The 20849-nt window shown below is 57.0% G+C and overlaps 9 protein-coding genes across 9 annotated transcripts; 4 read left to right on the plus strand and 5 right to left on the minus strand.

Moving 5' to 3' along the window:
• Positions 1-1581: 1581 nt before the first annotated feature.
• On the plus strand, positions 1582-3779 carry MFIFM68171_10983 (uncharacterized protein; the record flags this gene model as incomplete). Its single annotated transcript, XM_071066402.1, has 2 exons — positions 1582-1641; positions 1875-3779. 2 exons carry the CDS (start codon positions 1582-1584, stop codon positions 3777-3779), a joined length of 1965 nt encoding a protein of 654 aa, XP_070922503.1.
• A 314-nt stretch (positions 3780-4093) lies between these two features.
• cyp8 (cyclophilin peptidyl-prolyl cis-trans isomerase Cyp8) lies at positions 4094-5953 on the minus strand (the record flags this gene model as incomplete). The annotated part of the gene is made up of 1 exon (XM_071066403.1): positions 4094-5953. One exon carries the CDS (start codon positions 5951-5953, stop codon positions 4094-4096), a length of 1860 nt encoding a protein of 619 aa, XP_070922504.1.
• A 1747-nt stretch (positions 5954-7700) lies between these two features.
• Positions 7701-11513, plus strand: MFIFM68171_10985 (uncharacterized protein; the record flags this gene model as incomplete). Its single annotated transcript, XM_071066404.1, has 10 exons — positions 7701-9287; positions 9349-9363; positions 9463-9717; positions 9773-10055; positions 10147-10418; positions 10490-10786; positions 10844-10954; positions 11056-11164; positions 11228-11382; positions 11460-11513. 10 exons carry the CDS (start codon positions 7701-7703, stop codon positions 11511-11513), a joined length of 3138 nt encoding a protein of 1045 aa, XP_070922505.1.
• Positions 11514-12071: 558 nt separating this feature from the next.
• On the minus strand, positions 12072-12776 carry MFIFM68171_10986 (uncharacterized protein; the record flags this gene model as incomplete). The annotated part of the gene is made up of 1 exon (XM_071066405.1): positions 12072-12776. The coding sequence occupies one exon, from the start codon at positions 12774-12776 to the stop codon at positions 12072-12074; it is 705 nt and encodes a 234-aa protein (XP_070922506.1).
• Positions 12777-12860: 84 nt separating this feature from the next.
• On the minus strand, positions 12861-13268 carry MFIFM68171_10987 (uncharacterized protein; the record flags this gene model as incomplete). The annotated part of the gene is made up of 1 exon (XM_071066406.1): positions 12861-13268. One exon carries the CDS (start codon positions 13266-13268, stop codon positions 12861-12863), a length of 408 nt encoding a protein of 135 aa, XP_070922507.1.
• A 77-nt stretch (positions 13269-13345) lies between these two features.
• On the minus strand, positions 13346-13791 carry MFIFM68171_10988 (uncharacterized protein; the record flags this gene model as incomplete). The annotated part of the gene is made up of 2 exons (XM_071066407.1): positions 13346-13649; positions 13736-13791. 2 exons carry the CDS (start codon positions 13789-13791, stop codon positions 13346-13348), a joined length of 360 nt encoding a protein of 119 aa, XP_070922508.1.
• An 850-nt stretch (positions 13792-14641) lies between these two features.
• PTM1 (Membrane protein ptm1) lies at positions 14642-16604 on the plus strand (the record flags this gene model as incomplete). The annotated part of the gene is made up of 7 exons (XM_071066408.1): positions 14642-14716; positions 14777-14810; positions 14863-15349; positions 15400-15440; positions 15491-15565; positions 15615-15857; positions 15913-16604. The coding sequence occupies 7 exons, from the start codon at positions 14642-14644 to the stop codon at positions 16602-16604; spliced, it is 1647 nt and encodes a 548-aa protein (XP_070922509.1).
• Positions 16605-17087: 483 nt separating this feature from the next.
• Positions 17088-18843, minus strand: MFIFM68171_10990 (uncharacterized protein; the record flags this gene model as incomplete). Its single annotated transcript, XM_071066409.1, has 4 exons — positions 17088-17974; positions 18031-18235; positions 18287-18556; positions 18607-18843. 4 exons carry the CDS (start codon positions 18841-18843, stop codon positions 17088-17090), a joined length of 1599 nt encoding a protein of 532 aa, XP_070922510.1.
• Positions 18844-19347: 504 nt separating this feature from the next.
• Positions 19348-20478, plus strand: MFIFM68171_10991 (uncharacterized protein; the record flags this gene model as incomplete). The annotated part of the gene is made up of 2 exons (XM_071066410.1): positions 19348-19518; positions 19573-20478. The coding sequence occupies 2 exons, from the start codon at positions 19348-19350 to the stop codon at positions 20476-20478; spliced, it is 1077 nt and encodes a 358-aa protein (XP_070922511.1).
• Positions 20479-20849: the final 371 nt, after the last annotated feature.

Raw genomic sequence — 20849 nt, forward strand, 5'->3', positions numbered from 1 at the left:
GGCGTTAATTTCAACCCTGCGCCTCGGGGATAATCTTGCCAAATCAGGCACGGTCAAGGGCGGTAACGATTCCACGAGAGCTTCGAGTTCGGAATTCGGTGGCGGCAACGTTGCAATCCATCCTTGATCTGCAGCCAGGCCCTTGTTGCACCCTGCAGCTCGTTGACGGCACCGTCGTCTGCCCACACGTCAAGGTCGCGACGGCCACCAGTTGTTCGACGGCCCGAGGGTATCCGGGCAACGTTCAACGACAGCATTCGATGCAGTGCTACTATACATGCAAATTACGTCTCTGCCCCAATGTCTCGGGCACCCTTACTTTGACATGACGCACCTCTATACTAGACCCACCGCTGCCTTCTGCAGTGCTCTGTTGCGGCGGTGTTTGGTGTTATCTCGCAGATCTGGCTCCCGACTTCGAGCCCGCCTATGTCGTCCTTGCCGGGGGGAGTGCCAGATGCAGCGTGAGCAGCCAGACCGTCGACAGAAGTTTTCTCGAAGCATTTCACCAGCATTGAGGCTGCAAGCCATCGCAGCCATTTGCAGCCATTGCAGGCGAAGCGAGCGGCGTGGTGGTCAGCGTTTCCGTCCCGCCGCTCTCGCTGGACGCGAACGCGTGCGACGAATAGGGTGCCGTGGGGTCGTTTAAGCTTTCTGATGCCCCTGGCCGCTGGAAGCCTCGCCAAGCCGCCCCAATGTCACTCGTGCTTGAAGAACGCCTTCGCACAGCATCCCCGAAGAGGAAAGACCCCTGCTGGCGCACTGGCCACTGGTTAGGCCAATACCTCGCGGGCCTGGCCGTGGTCTGGCCTTGGTCTGGCCCTCTCTCAGCACATCGTGCCCACTGGTCGCGCGGGCTGTTCCCAATTTCTCGGACGATGTCTAGGCTAGATCTACTCTCGGCCAGGTACACGGGTAACTGGAGGCTGTGGGCGCGATCCAGGGGCTGTGTTTCGATTTCCCATGTCGTGTGTGGGCGGGGGCACCTTGGCACGCGCTCACCACCCGGCATCGTACTGCAGAACGCCCGAGCCATAGCCCTGTGAGCCCTACCTTACGGCATGAGCAAAAAGTCAACCGAGGAATTGGCTCAGGAGACGCCAGAACTGAGTCCCGTTCGACGTGCACCGCGCCTGGAATAATTACCTCGTGCTGCGGCCTCCATAATCTGCAACACACCCAGATCCAGCTTAAGAAGGTCGTCAGCCGGACAGGCTCTTGCCTAGGCATTCTCCCAGCAGATTCTGGTTAGACAGCCCGACACGCGAATCCGTCGTTCAACACGATCATTCGAGCTGAACCGACTCCGCAAACGACGCTTGCCCCGTGCTGGGTCTAGACAGCGCCGGCCTTCTCGCCACCCCCCTCTCTTCCTACCGTTGCCGACTCCCGACTCGACATGCCTAGGCCTAGGCCTGGGCCTGGATCAGCACTCGGCAACTAGGCGGCGACGTTCCCAGTCCGGGACTAACCGTGAGAGCTCCTTCGGCGAATGGTTCGGGAGAGTGGTGACTGCGCCGTCCGACGCGTCGTGTCCACCGGGCTTACTGCCAATTTCGGCGTCAAGCCTCACTGCCAAAGATGGTCTATTGCGGAAAGCCAAGCAAGGGGTGCTCCAGCTGCCGAGAGCGCAAGATCCGTGTAAGTTTGTCTTTTCGAGATGCCTTTTTGTATTCCTTGAAAAAGGAAAAAAAAAAAAAAAAAAAAAAAAATTTTTTTCCTTTACGCAACTCTACCCGGCGGTCACTTCGACGGAGCGAGCCGGGTGAGCCCCGTCTTTGGTGTCTAGGTATGGTGACGCGGTGCATAACGCTCGAGGTGTCAACTTGCGGGTATCGTGGTCGTGGACGGATTCGCTGACGCGGAGCCGACAGTGCGACCAACGAGAACCGGGGTGTGGGCAGTGCGAAAAGAGACAGCAAGAATGCCCAGGCTACCGGAATATCGTGGATCTCATGTTCCGCGATGAGAGCTCCCACGTCATCAAGAAGGCCAAGGCAAGGGCCCGCAGGAGAAACCTCGCCATTGACCCGGCGACACCATCCGACTCGGAGGGCCGGTCATCCCTCACGCCCGAGCCCCGGAGGAAGCCGCTGTCGTTGGTCGTTCCCGCTACCCCGGTGGCGAGCAGCCCGGCGGGTGGGGATGGCTTGGACCGCGACGACAGCAGCCGGCTCATGTCACCCGAGTCCGGAAGCTGGCCGGTGACACCGGCAATGGCTCTTCAGTACACCCTTGCGCCGACCTGCCAAGAACAGGGCACCGCCTATTTCTTCTCACGATACGTTACGATGGAGGAGACTGCATGCCATCAGAGATTTGACTTCCTCCGGGACGTTTGGAAACCTTCGTCGTCGGCGCCGGGTCAAGTCGACGGGGTTCTTGCTAGCATGACGGCGGTGGGACTGATGGGCCTCGCTAGCATGACGCAGTCGAGCGATCTCATGGATGCCGCCAGAAAGTCGTATGGAACGGCGCTGCGGTTGACAAACCACGCGTTAAAGGATTCGGCCGAGGTTGTCAAGGATAGCACGATGCTCTCCGTCCTCATCCTCGGGGTGTTCGAGATGATGACGGAAATCACACCACGAACCTTGACGGTCGAAGCCTTCCAGAAACATGTCAACGGGGCTGCGGCGCTTGCACGGATGCGAGGACCCGCTCAGTTCCAGACCCGGGCGGGCAGGAGCATGTTCTCGATGCTCTGTCAACGAGTTATTATCAGCTGCGCCCAGAGAAACGTGCCCATGCCGAACTGCTTAATAGAGCTCTGGCACGAAATGGCCAGGACATTCAAGCCGGAATGTCCGACGAGACACCTAGTACCACTTGTCTGGCAAATACTACAACTGCGCTTCGAGATCAAGAGTGGCGCGTTGACAGATCGCGAGATCATTGTCGAGATGCTGCTCGGTATCGAAGAGCAGTTCGAGAAGCTGACAGTCCAGCTCCAACCATCCTCGCAGTGCCGGACATTCAAAGTAACGGAGCACCACCCGGCGGTATATGCAGGGATCTGCCATCTCTACCCGTCCCTACGGCAGGCCAATGTATGGAACTGCATCTTCACCGCCCGCATCCTTCTCCTCGAAACCATTATTTCCGAGATCTACCACGATCTACAGAGCTTCGCACCGAGATTATCCTCCAGCCGCTACGTCGAAGAGTTCAAAAAGGCGCGGCGGAAACTCAAACGAATGGTCCACGCCGTCACCGCGAGCGTACCGCAACACCTCGGGCTCATGAACACCACCGACGGCAGCATCGAGAGCCTAGACCCAGGGGCCACACCGATATCGACGGTCGAAATCCGGCAGCCACCGAGCCCGCCCACCTCGCCGTCATCGAGATCATCCGACTCGGCCAGCAGCGTATGCAGCCCTTCAGAACCGAGGCGGCTGCTGTCGGGGCTGACCATCCTCGACGTGACGCGCGCGGGGAACGCCGAGGAGGAGGCGGAGCGCTACATGCTCCTCGTGTCAGCGAGGAGCACCGTCGTCTGGCCGCTCTTCGTCGTCGGCATGTCGACGGCGTGCTCCGAGAAGATGAGGGCGTACGTCGTTGACCGGCTGCGGACTCTGTACATAGAGACTGGGATCCGGCAGGCGGATGCGGTGGCTAACCTGCTGGACGAGCACGAGCCGGCTCCCGAGTGGTTGAGGGAAGAGGAGGGAGAAGGAGAAGAGGAAGAACCCATGGCGGCGATGGGGGGACACGGGTACGGGTTGCCGGGCAAGGATGTGTTAACACCCGGGGGTTTTGACATGGTGTGGACGTGAAGTCTAAGAGGTTGGGGGGGAGGGGCAGTATAAAGGGATGCGGTTTGACTGAGATCGAGACTGTAACAAGCTCGAGATGGACGACGGGGGAAAAAAAAAGGGGGAAGGGGAGAGAACGTCCCACATACCAAGCAGGGAAGCACATTTATTACATGACATGTATATCTCTTATTGCAATGGTATATACCGACTGCCCTTCGCAGTCAGACCTTGACGAACCTAAACAAAATCAACTCCAATCACTGGAACCCGCCACTTCTTCCTTCCCAACGCCAAGCAATGCAAATGCCGTACAGTCTATCACAAAACCCACATTACCACCCATCGAAATTCCCAAACCCCCCTCTCCCCATCTTTGCTTTCTTCCTCACCGGCTCCTCCCACGTCTCCACCGCCCTTTCGTCATCCTTCTTCCGCCCCTCCTCCTCCCCCTCCTTTCCCTCGGCCAATTTAGTATTATTATTCGCTAGCGCACTCTGGAGGTACTTCCCAACCACGGGCCCACCACCGCTACTCGCCCCGTCCCGGCCCCCATCCCGCTCACTCCGTATCCTCTTCCCCGTCCACGTCGTCTTGTCGTCCTCGGTCCCGCCGCGCCTCGCAATCTCGGCTTTCGCCTTGCTTTCGGCCTCCTTCTGGCTCTTTTCCTTGAGGAACTCCTCGAAGGGGTCGACAAAGACGACCACGTCCTTGATGACGATGTCGTGCAGCGGCCGGTTGGTCCCCTGCTCGGTCGGGGTCCGTTCCATCTTGTCCAGCGTGGCCATGCCGCCGCCGCCGCCGTCGTCGTCGTCCACAACACGGCCGAAGATGGTGTGCTTCCGGTCGAGGTGCTTGGCGGGGCGGTAGGTGATGAAGAACTGCGACGAGTTGGTGTTCTTGCCCTTGTTGGCCATGCTGAGCACGCCGCGCGCGTCGTGCGCGTGCGGCCCTTCGAGCTCGTCCGCGAAGCTCTTCCCCCACACCGACTGGCCCCCGCGGCCCGTCCCCGTCGGGTCGCCGCCCTGGATCATGAAGTTGGGGATGGAGCGGTGGAAGGCCACGCCGCGGTAGTAGCCCCGCTGCGCGAGGCGGACGAAGTTCCACACGGCCTTGGGCGCCGTGTCGGTGTGGAGCTCGAGCGTGAGCGGCCCCAGGTTCGTCTCGATGCGTGCGTAGCCCTTGTGCTTGATGCGCTTGGGGTGCAGCATGTACTCCTCGTCCGAGAGGAGGGCGCGCTCGCCCGACGTCGAGGGGGTGAGCCCCGTCGAGGTGAAGGAGGCCGCCGCCAGGCCGGTGGTGTAGGCTGCGGCGTTGGCGGGGAGCTTTTTGTCCTGGATGGAGGGCGGGCGGGGGGTGGAGGAGGCAGTGGGTTTGGATGCGGTCAGGGACTTGGTGGTGCGGTTGACGTCGCCTCCTTCGCGGGCTTGTCGCGCACGCTGGACGGCTTCCTTTGCGCGGAGGACCTTGTCGCCTATTCGGCCGAGCGCGTCGATGTTGATGCCGCCCTGCTGGCGCTGCTCTTCTTGCTCCCGCGTGGGGAGAGCGTCCTGGCCGTCTTGGAGGTACTTGAACCGGCTGAGGTCGCGACTGGCGGCGTTCTGGGGATCCTGCAGCGTGATGATGTCCTTGCGGCCGAACTCGGCGTCATCGACGAGGTCCCTCCACATCTTGGCCTTGATGTTCATGCGCTCGACCGTCTCCCAGGCGAAAACGTTGGCGTAGCTGCCGTGGCGGACGGCTACAATGTGCGTGTTGTCGGTGAAGACCTTGAAGGTGACGGGGTCAATGAAATCGCCCTTGCCATCGGTCGGAACGCCATTGCCGCTGCTGCTGCTGCTGCCGCCGCCGCCGCCTCCCCCGGTGGCGGTATCGGCGTTGCGCGCAAAGTTGAGGCGGATCAGGTCCTTGGCGGCGAGCGGCTCGCCATTGATGGGGTTAGTCGCGTGCTTCTCCAGCCAGGCGCTGATGACCTCGACGTCGAAGATGGTGCCGTCGACGGTGCAGACGGGATTCTTGAAGGGCTGGAGGCTGGCGGCGCAAAAGTTGAAGGGGAGGCGCTTGAAGCTGGCGTGGGCGGCGGCGCCGCTGCGCTGGGCCCGCGAGCCGGCATTCGCGCCAACACTGGCGCCGTAGGCGTCGGATGATGACCACTCCGAGTGTGTGATGTAGAGCTTGTCTGTTCCCTTCCCCATGCTTGCGGCGGAGCGATGCAAGATTTACGGCTGGATGGGAAACGGAAGAATTCCAAGCAAAACAGCTGCGACAGGATGACCCCCCTGAAATTCCCGTGCACCGTTTTCAGATTCCTTCATTCGGTCTGCGCGACCTACTTAGTACCTACTACCTCGGAGCCTTCTCAGCCTTTCTTGACCTGAAGTGGGAGGCCGTTTACTCTGTATCCACTATCCAGCAGCACCTGTGGCCCGAGCGTTGCTGAGGTGGGTCACCTGACCTGTCCTTCGAGAATTCCGCGCTGCGGTAGTATCTGGTCTGTGGAGGAGCGGGACTGGACAGAGCTAGGTAGTTAACTACAAGGGCACTTTGATCAGGTCTTTAGGTATGGCACCTAAGACATGGCAAATTTTTGGCTGACCTAGATCCGCACCTGCGATAGAGCAATGGCTGGGGCCCGGCGCAGAAAACTATCGGGTAGCATTTGGTTCCGGCTGCCCAACTCCCGCCCCTCCTCGCCTATCAGGTCATCAGATGCACTCGGCGCGCCCAAATTGGTAAGGCAAACGGAGAAGGTCTGGACGAGTGGAATACTAATCGGGTGGGTGGGCGCACGGACTCGATGCACACTCAAGAGGGAGAGCAGGAGGGGGGTGGCTGGCATCAAATAAGTCCAGCCTTCCCCCGGGTTTTATTTCAGCTCTCTCATACTTCCTGAAGTTCCTGTCTCATCTATCTACCTGGTGCGTACTATCTCTGTCATGTAGTGGTCGCCATGGAGCTAGCCGACACGAAGAGCGTTGCCTCATCCTCTCGGGAAAATTAGAGGCCAGAGCCAGGAGATATCCCAAATGACGGATCCTCGGGCAGTCGTCAAGATCACGATAACCATGAGTGGCCGATTCCCGGCGAGGAGCTGCTGGGTGCAGCCGAGAGCGACCCTGACAGGGTTCCGGCTCTCGTCGCCAAAGGTGCCAATCTCGGCGCTCGAACACCCAGCGGATATACCTTGTTGCATCTTTTGATCATCAAACGCGCAAACAAAAATGTTCTGAGCAGCGTGTTGAAAGCCATGACGCAAGAGCAGATTGACGCTCTTGATGACCACCAAGCCACTGCGCTTGGTATCGCCGTTGCCCAGAAAGATATAGACGTTGCGCGTGTGTTACTCGATCACAAGGCCTCGCCAAACAGAGATGGAGAGTGGTTCCCGCCACTTAACCGTGCTTGCTACCTGCGAGATGTGGATATGGCCCGTCTTCTCATCGATCACAAAGCAGATTTGGAAGCAAGGGATCAACGTCAGAGATACACTCCTCTCACACATGCCATCCGGCAAGCGTCAACAACCCTGGTTTCTCTGCTCCTGGATAACCACGCGAATATCAATGCTGAGAGCTCCGGGAATGGATGGACTCCCTTGATGACCGCATGCTTCGTTGAGACGGAAGATATCGTGGAATTGCTTGTCGAGAGGCGAGCTGAAGTCAACAAACGGGGTGGGATGGCGTTACACCGCTGCACATAGCTTGCCGGTGGGACCTCCTAAAGTCTGTAGAACTGCTCATTAAAGCCGGCGCAGACGTCGGCGCAGTCGATAAGAACGGTCGAACCCCGTTATACTCGGCTTCTGGACACGCGAGCGTAGCGGTTGTGGAGCTTCTGATGAAGCAGAATGTGGACATCAACGCAGTCAGCAACAAAGGTCGAACACCGGTGGCAAAGGCCGTCCGCCAAACGAACAGTGGAGTGATAGACGTGCTTATAATGGCAAAGGCGGACGTCAATATAGCGGACAAGGATGGTCAGACTCCCTTGATAGTGGCTATAAGTCAGTCGGATGATGATACTGTCGAGACACTTCTGGCTCAGGATACCACAAACGTCAATGCGGCGGAAAACGAAGGCTGGACTCAACTCATGCTCGCAAGCGTGGCTGGAAACGAGACGTTTGTCAGGAGCCTGCTCAGGCGCAAAGCTTCAGTGCATGTCGCCAATCATGCCCGCCGCACTACCCTGCACAAGGCAAGCTTTTTTGGCAATGGAGAGATCGTGAGAATCCTCCTGCAAGACGGCCAGGCAGACCCGAGAAATGTCGACGAACTTGGGCAGACTGCACTACACAAAGCCAGCAGACGCGGCTACGCGGATATTGTAAACCAGCTCCTCGTGTCCATGGGAGATGAAGATGGCGCCAACATGGCCGACAAAGATGGTTGGACCGCGCTGCATTATGCCAGTTGCCGCCGGGCCGAAACCGACGACGACAGTGTGGAGGTCCCCAGGGAGTCCGATGACCTGGGCTGGATACGGGCTATCGCGCTCACCAGTGGTAGTGATGCTCAATCGAGTGAAAAGGTGGTGAAGTGCTTGCTGGCCCACGGGGCTAATGTGGCGGCCAAGAACGATGAATCTCAAACACCACTCCACCTCGCAGCAAGCTCTGGTTCCTACGACAAGGAGATAATCGGGCTTCTCATGGAAAGGATGAACTGGGAAGATATGTTTGCGCCCAATGCGAAAGGAGAGACCGCACTCTTCATCTTAGCGAAGGAGGTGGCCAACTCGCCACTGTCACCGGACGCCACCAATGATGCCGTGCATGATCAGGTGCTTGGTTGGGCTGCTGAGAACAGAGAGACGCATGACATTGCTCGGCTATTGTTGAAGAAGGGCAAGAGAGCCGCAGCTGCGAGGTTTTACTTAAATCCCGCCGAGAATCAGAACAATTGGAATGCTCTAGACTGGGCTGCCTGCACCGGGAATGATCGGATTGTGTGGCAGCTCCTTTACAGCATGGAACCAAAGCCTGAAAACGACAGAAACAGAAAGCGTGCATTAAAAATCGCCGCCGAGATCAAGGATGGACTTGAAGCAACCGACCTGGATGGGGATAGAGTGGTAAAAAGGCCGAAAAGGGTTCTCCGTGGTCCGGATGGGAGGGTCCCGGATAGGTGGTCGAGGAAGCGGGAAGGCGAAGTTACACCGAAAGATGCCAATCTTCAGATGCTCAAGACGGATGAATATGAAAGGACCGTCGACCTCCTAAGAGATCCGCCGTTCGTGCCAACGTCTATTCCAATTGAGCGATATGAGAAGCCAAAGGCAAAGGCGTTCATGTCCGATTTCGACGCAGTCCTTGCAGACTTCTATGCCGAAGGCTCCCGAACCGGCTTCCTTCGTCAGCTGCGGCATGTGGAACAGGTCATATGTAAAGAAGGTCCTATCCGCATCATGACAGACGCCAGGGGCTGGATCAATGGTACCAGCGGCAAACTGAATAAAACAGACGGTAATAAGGTGTTCGCTAAAGAGGACTTCAAGTTTCGGTGGATACATTTGCCAGCGAACAATGTAAGACCTTCTATCGAATGCCTGTGATTCCCGGAGGGAGATGATGCTAAAGAGAAACTAGATGCAATGGATGAACGTAAGCTCTCTTATTAGATCCCATTCATCTTTGAACTAAGCTGCTCAAGCGTATGCAGCTCAAAGACAAGACCAATCAATGCTAAACAACCACGTCTAGGACCTAGTCGTTGCCATAGGTTTGGAGGAGAAGAGGGAGGAGGGCCAGTTAGCTTCAATGATGTCCTTCTTTAAGAAGAGCTGGCAGGAAATTCCTCATGGGTCTTCCAAGTCGCGACTCATGAAACCCCACTGTGTTGCGGAGAAAAGCCCTTGGATATGCACCACAAGAGACTCACCTAAAAGCCAGCAAGGCAGAGTGCCGGCCGAGAAGATGGAGACACAAAGGGAGCTGGAGAACATGATGGCTGTCTACGTAAGTGAAACCCAAGTATAACCTGGAGCTTTCAGATGTGAACCAGGACCACCAGATACCTTATGTTCGGTTTGGAAGAATCGAGGAGAACGGTCCGGGTGATCCAAAATATCAACAACTACTAGATGCCTATGAAGGTCAAACCATACACGGAACGAGAACCCTAGACGAATTCTATTACCACACCGCTGGGGACGACGAACTGGAGAGGGACATGAAGCGCCGAAACCAGGATCAAGTAGTTACCAAAGAGCTCGATGGCGATGTGAAAAAATTAGGGCTGAAGTCCTGGACCGTTCTCCAGATAGACGAGCTATGGGTCTGGGTGCTCAACAAAGGTGAGCTACGAGTTATAACCTGAGCAGGTCGATTTTATATCAAAGGGCTTTCCCCAAGCTCTCCCATGGAAAACGAGGCTGATACTACCAGAAACTATCATCACTTCGTCAACTCACCGCCCTGATAACGTGGAAGACCTTGCCACCATTATCCTCAGAGAGCTCAGCAAGGAACCAGAGGCAGGCAAGGGCCGTCCGCAGCCAAATTCGGCCCACATGATGAGCAAGTTCATCGTCGACTCTTGTGTCAAATTCTTCACTACCAGGACGAACGGAGAAGCACAACAAACTGGTATTGCAACCAAAGGCACCCGGAAGAGCTTGTCCGCTCACCAAATCTTCTCATATGCTATCAACAAAGCGGTACTTTGCCCCCTTCTTGTAGTTTCCATTCCATGGATAGAATCGGCTGTTACTGATCCGTCACGGAGCAGGCGATAAAGGAAGCAGATTTATTTGAAAACTTCACCAACGACAACCTGAAGAGTCAAGCAGAGAGGGGTCATATTTCCATCAAGAGAAGGTCAAATAACATTGGTGCGACGGCCAGCCTTCTCTGCTTGATCAAGGACATCCGAGATGAACTCTGCATTCTCCGAGCTTTGGCATCATATCAGAAGATCGTCCAGGAGAGACTCTTGCGCAGCGACCCTGACGTGCCGCGCTCAGCTAATTACATCATCAAAGAGATTGACGAGATGGACAAAGTCGCCAAGGGCATTCACAACGCAGTACGACCAAATACGGACATTGGAGAAGAATTTCCACAGCTAACAGGAGCCGTATAGGTGAATGCAACTCTCACGTTGCAACAAAGCGAAATCGCCATCTCACAGTCGACTGAGGCCGTTCAGCAGGGCAGGACACTCTTGGTTTTTACAATCACCACCATTCTCTTTGTCTGTACCTACCCAGGCAACTTGTGACTCTTTAAGGAAGTCACCTCTTTTCCTTTTTTCTTGCGGACCTAATCAACTGATGCCAAGTTCCATATGCCTAGCTCCCATTGTCCTTCTTCACATCCCTCTTCGCCGTGAACATTACTTTGTTCCAGCACGATGACAAGGGCGAATTGCTGTACTCGCCGAATTGGATTTTCCCCATCATATGTAAGTGCACACTCTGTCTCACCAAAGTCAAGATCAAACATGCCAACTTACCGTCTCACAAAGTTGGCATTTCCATCCCGATCTGGATCGGCTGTCTCCTTTACGCCTACTGGGCGAACCTTCGTCTCCCGAGCTGGCTTCGGCGTAGTAAAAACGGCGGAGGTGGAGGCGGAAGTGGAGGCAGCACGGGTGATGGCCCCGGCGGCGGAGGTAACAAGGTGATGGGAGAAAATGATGATCCCCCTCCCAGGCGAACTGGGACATTTAATCAACTAGGCGGTGCAATTCAAGACAGGACGATCAGGAAGAGAAGGATCAGCACGAAAACTGGACGCCGAAGGGAGGTTGAGAAAGGGGCGTGGGCAGGCGGCATAGATGGGAACGACTCAGACTCTTCTACAGTGGACTCTTCTACAGTCTACTATCGTTGGAATAGAAGGGGCCTTCCGTTTACGCCACAAAGACGCCGTCCAATGATGGACGACGAAGAACAAGGGGGTTGTTCAGGGTTAGGGGGGGTTAGTGGTGAGGTGGCGATGAGGTACTTACTAGTATGTATTGATGCTGTTGGGTTATGCCCTATGGTATAGACAAGTATGGGTAGCATGTACCGTCAAGATCTGTAAACGGCAAAACGCCTGTTTTGCATCCTAACATCCCCTGGGCAGTTATCCTACAAACCATACACTATTGTAGCATATTCTTAACTAGTAACTTCCCGGGTAAAGGTCACTTTTTTTTTTTTTCTCTTGGGTTATTATAAAGGTATATTCCGCAGGTGCTCGGCAGTCGTTACGGCCATCAAACATCAAAGATACTTCCTGCTCTACACATTCCTTAAGGGGTTCAGGTATCCGCGACACATTTTTTTGGTTCTTAAAAGGCCATCTCGCATGTTTGTCCATTGTCATAGCACGATCTCCTTCAGTTGCCCAGATATCATCTCAATGAAGCGCACTCCAACGGGGATTCCGTCTGCATCAGCGACTTCCGCCTCATCATCAAAGTTGCCGTTCTTGTCCAAGCAAGTCAGACAGGTCACTACAACGTCGGCATTCAAGTCGCCTATCCTTCGAGGCAGCTCGTTCTCTGTCAGAACAACCAGATAATCCTTGAATAAGAGCCAATCCTTGCCCGTACTATCAAAGTCGCGGCCCACGCGGCCATATTTGGGCTCTGAGGTCGGCCCAACGCTTGGATACTCGACCAGCGGCTCCCAAAGCCCAATCTCGAGCAGGCAAACCCCAAGACTGTAGATATCATATTGAATCTGGTACGCCTCTGCAGGGCGCTGGCCCATCCGCTCTGGGTGGCGGTAGATGTTGGACCCCCGGTCCAGGTCGCCGATGAAGTTGGAACCCGTTTCGGCCGCCCGGAAGCTCTCGAATCTAATGAGGAAACGGGACCGTTGGTTGGTAGTGATCATGGCGGTGGCGCAGGTGTCAAGCTGGGAATTCTCCTTCTCCTGGAACACCAGAACCGACTCGGGGCGGATATTCTTGTGCACAAAGTCGAACGTGTGCACGTAGCTGACCGATGTGGCCAGCTCTTGGGCCAGGCGGACTCTGCGCGACAGCGACGGCGGGCTGTTCGGTGAAAGCAACAGGGCCATCAAGCTATGCACCTGCGTCACGTCGATACCCTAGGGCAAGTTGAAGACCAGGTCGAAGCCTGCGAGGTCCGCCCGGGATGCCGACTACTCGAACACCCGCATGAAGCCCTTGCAGTTAAGTAGCCCAAAGGCAAATGGGTCGGCGCGCCTCAGTTTGCGTGCTAGGTTGCGCACGCTATCTTTCAGAGCCTGCACGTCCGTCCCAGGCCTGCAGAGCAACCTGTCGAGGATGAACCACTGTGTCTTGGACGAGCTCTGCTTGCAGGCTGTCCTTGCTCTGCTGAAGGGGACAGCCGAGGTCTCGAGCGCCGTATCTTGTAGGAAAACTGATGGCGGGGTCCTTGTGGGTTGGAGGGCGTATCGGATGGCCTCCGTCAGAGAGAGCGGTGATGGGCTGGTGGTTGCAGCCACGCCGTCCTGCTTGATCTGCGCATTCCGCGTCTTGGGCATCTGCATCAGCTTCTCGTCAATCAGGGGGTTCGGATCGCGCATATTCAGGTCCAGGGCCACCTAGTAACGTCCTTGCCATGCCTCGAGGTCCTGGATTGCGACATCTAATGCGCTCTGATTCAGCGCATACTTGGCGCCTTTGGCTCTGCGGCAGAAGTGAAAGATGCTGGGACGCTGATCTGACCTCGGTCCTGCAATTTCTGCACCAGTGCAACAGCGAGGTCCAGCTTCCTAGCAAGGACGGCCAGACTGTCGTCGAAGATCCTCTGCACCTCGGCGTTCAGCACAGGATGTAACGCCTCAATGAGCTGCAACTGGACCGACGTATTCATCCAGCACAACTCAACCGTGGTGACCCTGTCTGCAAGTTCCGCATCTGCGTCCTTCCATCTCTGGCAGAAATCCACCAGCGCTTTGCCATATCTGCATTTACGTGAGGAAGTAGTAAGTACGTTGTTGGTACTGCCAAACTCGCCAAATATATGTCGATGTAGGCGACGACGACGGACCGGACGACGTATTTGTAGCAAGTCTCCAGATCATTTATGATGCTGAACGGATCCATTCTGCCGAGGGCGCGTCTGACGCTACAAGCAGCGGGAACTGTCCTTTGCCACGTTGGGCCCACTACGTGTTCGTTTCTCTCGGTCTTGTTCTCGGCTGCATGAAGAGGTGAGGTATGGCCAATTTTGGCGCGGGGGCAACTCTGTTTGGGTAATTCCATGGCCGTGAGACGGGTATGGTGTTGGGATCTCACCAAGTTAGGACTTGTAAGCATACGGGACAGGATGCAACTTCTGTTGCGGGCCCGGATTAGGTCTATGCGCAATGTTTCGAGGACTCGTCTCTGATGCCTTACCGTTCTCATGAACATGAACTGAGAAACAAGGGAGCGTTATTTCTCTTTTATCCTTTAGTGCTCGGCTGTCATGGAGACCGAGAACGAGACTTGTATGTACATGTCAGCGGCCGACTTACACAGTAGTTGCCAGCTGTAGCAGCCGGCAGAGGCACATCCGTTTCAGCCGCGGCTAACAAGCGCGTGTCACAGTGCACAGATGTTACCGACCCGTGCGTTTCAAGATTGGCGCACGGTACGCGCATACTGTGGCCGCATTTGAAACCTGAGCTTGCGCATTCAGTACCTCGATACCTAGCGCATTCCGAGAAAGTGCATCGAGCAGGACACCAGGGGCAGCTTTTGGTTCTTTTCCCATCTCGCCCCCAACATCGCTCACCTCACCTTTGCGCCGCTGGCATCAAGGCAGAGAGCCCCCGCCAAAGGCGGATCCATGCCGCATTCTGTCGTTTAATCTTTAGGTTCACACTTTCCCGGACACGTCGCCCTGAGCCGATCCCCAACGCACCCAACCGCACCGAGATCGAGACCGTGAGCCGCAACACCACAGTCCACCATGAGACGCTGGGCATACACACTAGCCCTGCTGGTGCTGTCAGTATGGACGGCCAGGGCATTGGAGTTTGCATTGGTGAGCGCTGCCGCGATTCCCGCCTGCCCGGGCGTTGGCTGATGCGAAGGGCAATCACAGGACGAGACAGACGACAATAGGCAACAATGCTATGGTTTGTTCAACGTATCGCCCACTGCGGACCCGACCAGCCTGACACGAGACAGGCATGTATAGCAAGAACGCATGGGGCGGGCCCGTCGACCCCTTCATCCAAGTCAAATTCACCGACGTCGGCAAGGACCTGGGCGACGACCCGGTCGTCAGCCTCCTCATCTTCGATTGGATCGACCAAGACCTCATCGGCGTGGTGCCCGAGGGGAAGCTCAACCGGATCGGCATCTGCGAGCCACAGTGGGTCGACGACGGGCTCTGCCAGAAGGAGAACATTGGCGAGTTCATACTGGCGCCCAACGCTACCGAGGAGGCAGCCAATGCCATCCTGACCAAGGCCGTCCACCTGAAGAAGTCGGGCCCGATCAAGTACCCCATCACCAAGACGGGATACTTTTGCGTCGTCACAGACAAGTTCTCGGCCGAAAAATACCAGGCCGTCGTCGAGTTCCGCAACGCCTACGGCGAGCTCTTGGCCGCCCAAATCCCTAAGCTGCCGTTTTATGGAGCCATTACGATTGCCTATGCGCTGCTGCTGGTGTATGTGGAATCCAAAAGGCGGAATCATGGATAGGATCTGACCATCACAGGTTCTGGGCCTTCCTCTATTTCCAGTATCGCTCCGACATCTGTAGGTGTTGCCTCCATCTGCTGCCGAGGGCTCTCGCTGATCGTTCGTAGTACCTGTGCAGAACTACATCACGGCAATCCTCATCGTCCTCTTGATCGAGATGCTGATGACCTGGGGTTATTACAGTATGTCGTCTTACCCTTTCTCAAACGATGCGCTAACTAACCGGGCCAGACTACCTCAACCGGAACGGGTCGACCATCGGTTCTAAGGTCCTGCTCGTTGTGGTCGCCGTCCTCAACGCGGCGCGCAACTCGTTCTCCTTCTTCCTGCTTCTGATCGTCTGCATGGGCTACGGCGTGGTCAAGCCGACCCTAGGCCGGACCATGATCTACGTCCGGTGGCTGGCCATTGCCCATTTTGTATTTGGCATCGCTTACGCCATCACCAACTTTGTCATCACCCCGGAAAACGCAAGTAAGTACTCGTTACCCCGACAAACGTGCACCAACAAGTATCCTAACCACCCTAGGTATCTTTGTCCTCCTTGTGGTCCTACCCCTCGCCGGGACCCTAACGGCTTTCTACGTCTGGACCCTCAACTCGCTCAACTTCACCCTCAAAGACCTCCGCGAGCGCAAGCAGCACGTCAAGGAGTCCATGTACCGCAAGCTGTGGTGGTGCATCCTCCTCTCGATCCTCGTCGTCTTCGGCTTCTTCGTCTTCAATTCCTTCTCGTTCGCGTCGGCTCGCGACCCGGACTACGTCCCCTTCCACTGGAAGACGCGCTGGTTCCTGTTTGACGGCTGGCCCAACGTCGTCTACTTCGCCGACGTATCGTTCATTGCCTACGTCTGGCGCCCGACGCCGAACAACCGGCGCTTCGCCATGAGCGACGAGATCGCCCAGGAGGACGACGGGACGTTTGAGATTGCCAATTTGGACATTGGCAATCCCGATGAGTCGGACGACGAGGACGAGGAGGCGAGGGTCGGGAGTGCGAAGCAAAGGCAGGACGGGGCGCCGGCGGCTGCCAACTCGGGGCAAGCGTCGTCGGCGGCTGGTGCGGCCGCTGCGCAGTCGCAGCCGAGGAGGAAACCCAGCCCCCCGCTGCCCAGGGAGTCGCTTGACGGGGAGACGATATTCGCGGTGGGCGAGGACGGGGACAAGTTCTCGGACGACGAGAGTGGCGAAGAGTCGGGTCTCGTACGGGTCAGGAAATAGATGGAGTGCGGCAGGCAGGGTTGGAATAGTTTATCTTATGCAGTATATGTAATTGGGCGATGGGAGGTGATAGACGTGGCTAACAATAGGGCTGATTTGGACTGCGAGTCTCTGGCTTTGATTTTGCATGTACTAGTATAGGCGTCGTCGGATGGGTTCTTTTTGGTATTCGATCGCATGGTTTTGCTGTTATAAGCATTGGTGATGGTTGGTGGTTCGTGATGTTGTGACATGTCTGCCCTTACAGAGGACGTACCTGGGCACAGTTGGCACAACCTTCCATCCCGGAAATGATTCATCTCGTCCGATGCTTGTTCCGATATATCCTTGTATTCATACACCCCTCACCAGCTACCAGATACAGTAAGTACACTCGAACACCAGTTAACCCGCATCGCAAAACCCAGTCAAATCCTCAATTACGTATATGTCTCCTGATGTCCCTCAACCGCACCTAATCTCGCCCACCACAGCCATCAAACTCTAAAGCGGCCCCACATCGCCTCCGAACCCGACCGGTCTCCTCGCTCCCCCTTTCTCGGGAATGATCGCCATGGCCTTGTACACCTTGCCCATGCCGCCGGGGCCCATATCCACTAGCCTCCTGCACGCGCGCTCGATCTTGTCGCGGCCCTCGCGGTCGCCCTCGGCAAGCCGGTCCATCAGCGCCTGCGCGCGCTCCTTGATGCCCATGACGCCGAGGAAGACGCCCTGCTCGACGGGGCCGTGGACCTCGACGCCCTCGCTGGCGTTGGTGGCGGCCTCGGCGATGGCGCGGAAGTCGACGTCGGCCGAGAGGTCGGTCAGGCCGGGCTCGGCGAAGGGCGAGACGCGCCGGTGCCGCCGGATGCCCCGGAGCGTGTTGGCCGGCACCGTGCCGTCCCCCGGCCCGTAGTCCAGGATCAGCGCCGCCCCGGACGGCTGCGGCTTGGGGTGCTGCCGCGTGCCGCCGATGCGCGCGGCGAAGTCGGCCGCGTACAGCGACGCGTCCGGGCAGATCTCGAGCAGCGCCCCCGCCCCCACCGTCGACTTGATGGCCCGGTAGCGCGGCGAGGCGTCCGGAAGGTACAGTGAGTGCCGGGTCGGCGTCGGCGAGAGCGTCAATTGGAAGTCTGGCGGGGGGGTGTCGCGGGACTGGGAGGCCGGCGTGCTGAGCGAGGCGTGGGTTGAGCCCGGGGGTGTCGGGGAGACGAGCATCTCACGCCATTGGAGGGTGGGGTGGGTGGTTTTAGACGAGGGGGAGGAGTTGTCGGTGATGTTGGGGTCAGAGGGGGTGGATTGGGAGGCCGGGACTGACACGCATTGGAAGGCGTGGATAGGGAGGGCGTCGAAGAATTCGTGGGCGATTATCAGGGGGAACTTTTGGGGGGCTGAGGGGAAGGGGGTTAGTTAGGCGAGGCAGGAGGCTTGCGAAAGGAGGACATACCGATGGGGATCGACTTGATGGTCTCGGTCCAAACGATGGGCAGCATGTTGTACTTGCATATGCTGTGGTACCCAACCTTGGACTCGGTCATGGGAGCGTTCTCGCCGCAAAGGAGGCGCTTCTGTGCCGCGCGGAGCTCCGGGCTGGCCTCGACCATGTAGATGGCGTCGATGCTGTCTCTCATGGCCGGGAAGGAAGCGATGGTCTGTGAGGGAGTTAGCAACCATGCTCTCCGGAGGGTAGCAAGATATCGTACCCGCATCATGTCATCCATCAGAGTGCCGCGCCCGGGGCCCACCTCGATCAGCTCGACCCCCTTGCTCGGGCGGTTCTGGGCGAGCCACTCGGTCAGAAACCAGATGCCGCATAGCTCGCCAAAGGTCTGCGAGATCTCAGGCGATGTCACGAAGTCGCCCTTGACGCCGAACTGGTCGCGGCCCTCCTCGATGGCCCCCGTGTAGTAGCCGCCAATATCAGCAGTCAAGCACATGCGCATGTAGCTGGCTAGGGGTATGGGGCCGGTTGCCTAGTGCTATGAGCGAGTGAGCGGATGAGATTGTTGTTGAGCGGACATACCGAGATGGCTTCGGCCAATTGCTTCGCTAGAGGTGTCGACCATTGTCTCTCTTCGTCCCATAATCGTGCTGTTGTAGAAAAATTCCGAAATCGCGGAGCCCGACTCACTCCCAGCCTTAGACTTGAGCTTGGGTTCAAGACCCGAATGGAGCCAATCGAAGCTCTGTTGACAAGATATTTCGAGTTCTGAGAACCGCAGCGAGTGTTCCTCAGCGCCCGGAACGCTGCGGACTTCATGTTGAACAATTTGAATGGCGGATATCAACCCTGCATAGTCCACAGTACCATAGGGTACGATTGCAGATACTAGCAGAGGGGGAAGCCCAACCTTTAAGCGGCGGCTCTGATTGTAGCTTTCCGGGTGTTACACTTCGTTATCCAAGACGGCATCTTATCGCAAAGACACCCTAACCCTGGCGCCAAGCAGCGGCATGAGATGAAACGGTGCCACCCCGTGCGAGATTGACACGTTCCGAGGCAGATATGGTTTATTTGGCATGCGATTCCTGTTTCGCCCGAAGCCAATGACTGCTTAGGCATTCAAAATGCCCTTGTGCCGTGGCGGATTTCCATGTTAGCATCTCCCCCATTGCCAGCAGGGTTAGGGTTGGCACCAGTGATGTCAGAAAGCCGCAAGCCACACCGGATAAGCTTCCGCCACATGTCAACTCGCCCCGAACATCTCCTTATCAAGTCCGTGGTCGACATTCCCCGATCAACCGCTTCCGACACGACAACACAATGGCTCGACTAATCCCTGGTGTAACGCCGACATCAGCCAGTCGCCATGCCGATCCGCTCACCGACCTAACCTTCCTGCTAAGTCGGCTGCAGCAGACGATACTGCACGCCGATGCGGAGCGCGAAGCACGACTTCGTGCGAGCGAGTACGAGAGGGCAAAGGCGCAGACGGTAGGCATAACTTCATTCTCAATTTAGAGACTATGCTAATTTCTACCTGCGCAGAACATCAACTATGCGCGGTCACTCCTGACCAAGCTCGAGCAGGAAGCGCTGGCGGTCAAGATCCACGCCCGTCGACATGACGCCCAGGCCGACCTAGTGCGGAAACGGGAGGTCCTCGACCAACTTTCAGAGCGCCTCAGCGATCTGGCCGAGATCGCCGCGGCTGCTAACCACGATGACGAAGGGGCCGACACGTCGGATGGGGAGGACATCCTGGCCGACATCATTGTCACCCCGAGCGAGAGCATGGATTCAACCAGGTCGCCCGACATCGCACCTCAGGAGCCGCCAGACGAGGAGCCAAGCCGAACAGCACCGCCTCTAGAGCCACCGCCTCCTCCGTCATCACAATCACAAGCAAACGCTCCCCATTCCGAAAAACTACAACCCCCCACAACCACCACCACTACCGGTCCAGATCCAACAACCACCTCCCAAAGTCTCCGCCCCCGCCACACCGAACCATCACCAACGGCGCCCCCTCAACCATCCGAAACAGCCGCCGCCGCCGCCACAACGACCTCCAGCTCCGCTCTCTTCGGGCCCCGGCCCGCCAACCAGCCGCCGCTCCCAGCAACGACCACAACAGAAGCCATCCTCGACCACCAGCGGGCCGAGCAGGACGCGCTGTCCGAGTCGATCCTCAAGCTCGCCTCGGAGCTGAAGGCGTCGTCGCAGGCCTTCTCGGCATCGCTGGAGGAGGACAAGGAGCTGGTCGACCGCGCGGGCCGGGGCATGAGCAAGACGGGCGAGGGCATGGAGGGGGTCACGCGCCGGATGGGCATGTTGCAGCGCATGACCGAGGGCGAGGGGTGGTGGGGCCGCATGAGGCTGTATGCCATGGTCTATGGGCTGATGGTCGTGCTGGTCTTGCTCGTCGGGGTGGCGCCCAAGTTGAGGTTTTAGGGGTTGTTTTTTTTTGGAAGGATGGGGGGTGATGGAGGGGGTGGGAAGGGTTAATGAGTAGAAGGGGAAATTGAGAAGGGTGTTTAATTTAGTGGTGGTGATGATGATGATGAATGTATGACTACCTGTCTAAATGTCTACCTGTCTACCTGTCTGTTCGTCCGTCCGTCTGTGTGGATCGCTAATTGCCTGCTGAGGAAAGGGAATGGATTAGAGGTTTGGAACTTGCGCTCACCCGCCCGTCCGTCCGTCGCCCTCCCGTTTATTGCCATTACATTGTTGCCGGGCCGTGTTGTGCTGCACTTCTATGCGTTGTCATCCCACAATTGTTTTTCCTCCCATTCTCAACCCCTTCAGCTGTCCTGTGATAT

This window comes from Madurella fahalii, assembly GCF_045866475.1.
Source record: "Madurella fahalii IFM 68171 DNA, scaffold_6, whole genome shotgun sequence".
NCBI lineage: Eukaryota > Fungi > Ascomycota > Sordariomycetes > Sordariales > Madurella > Madurella fahalii.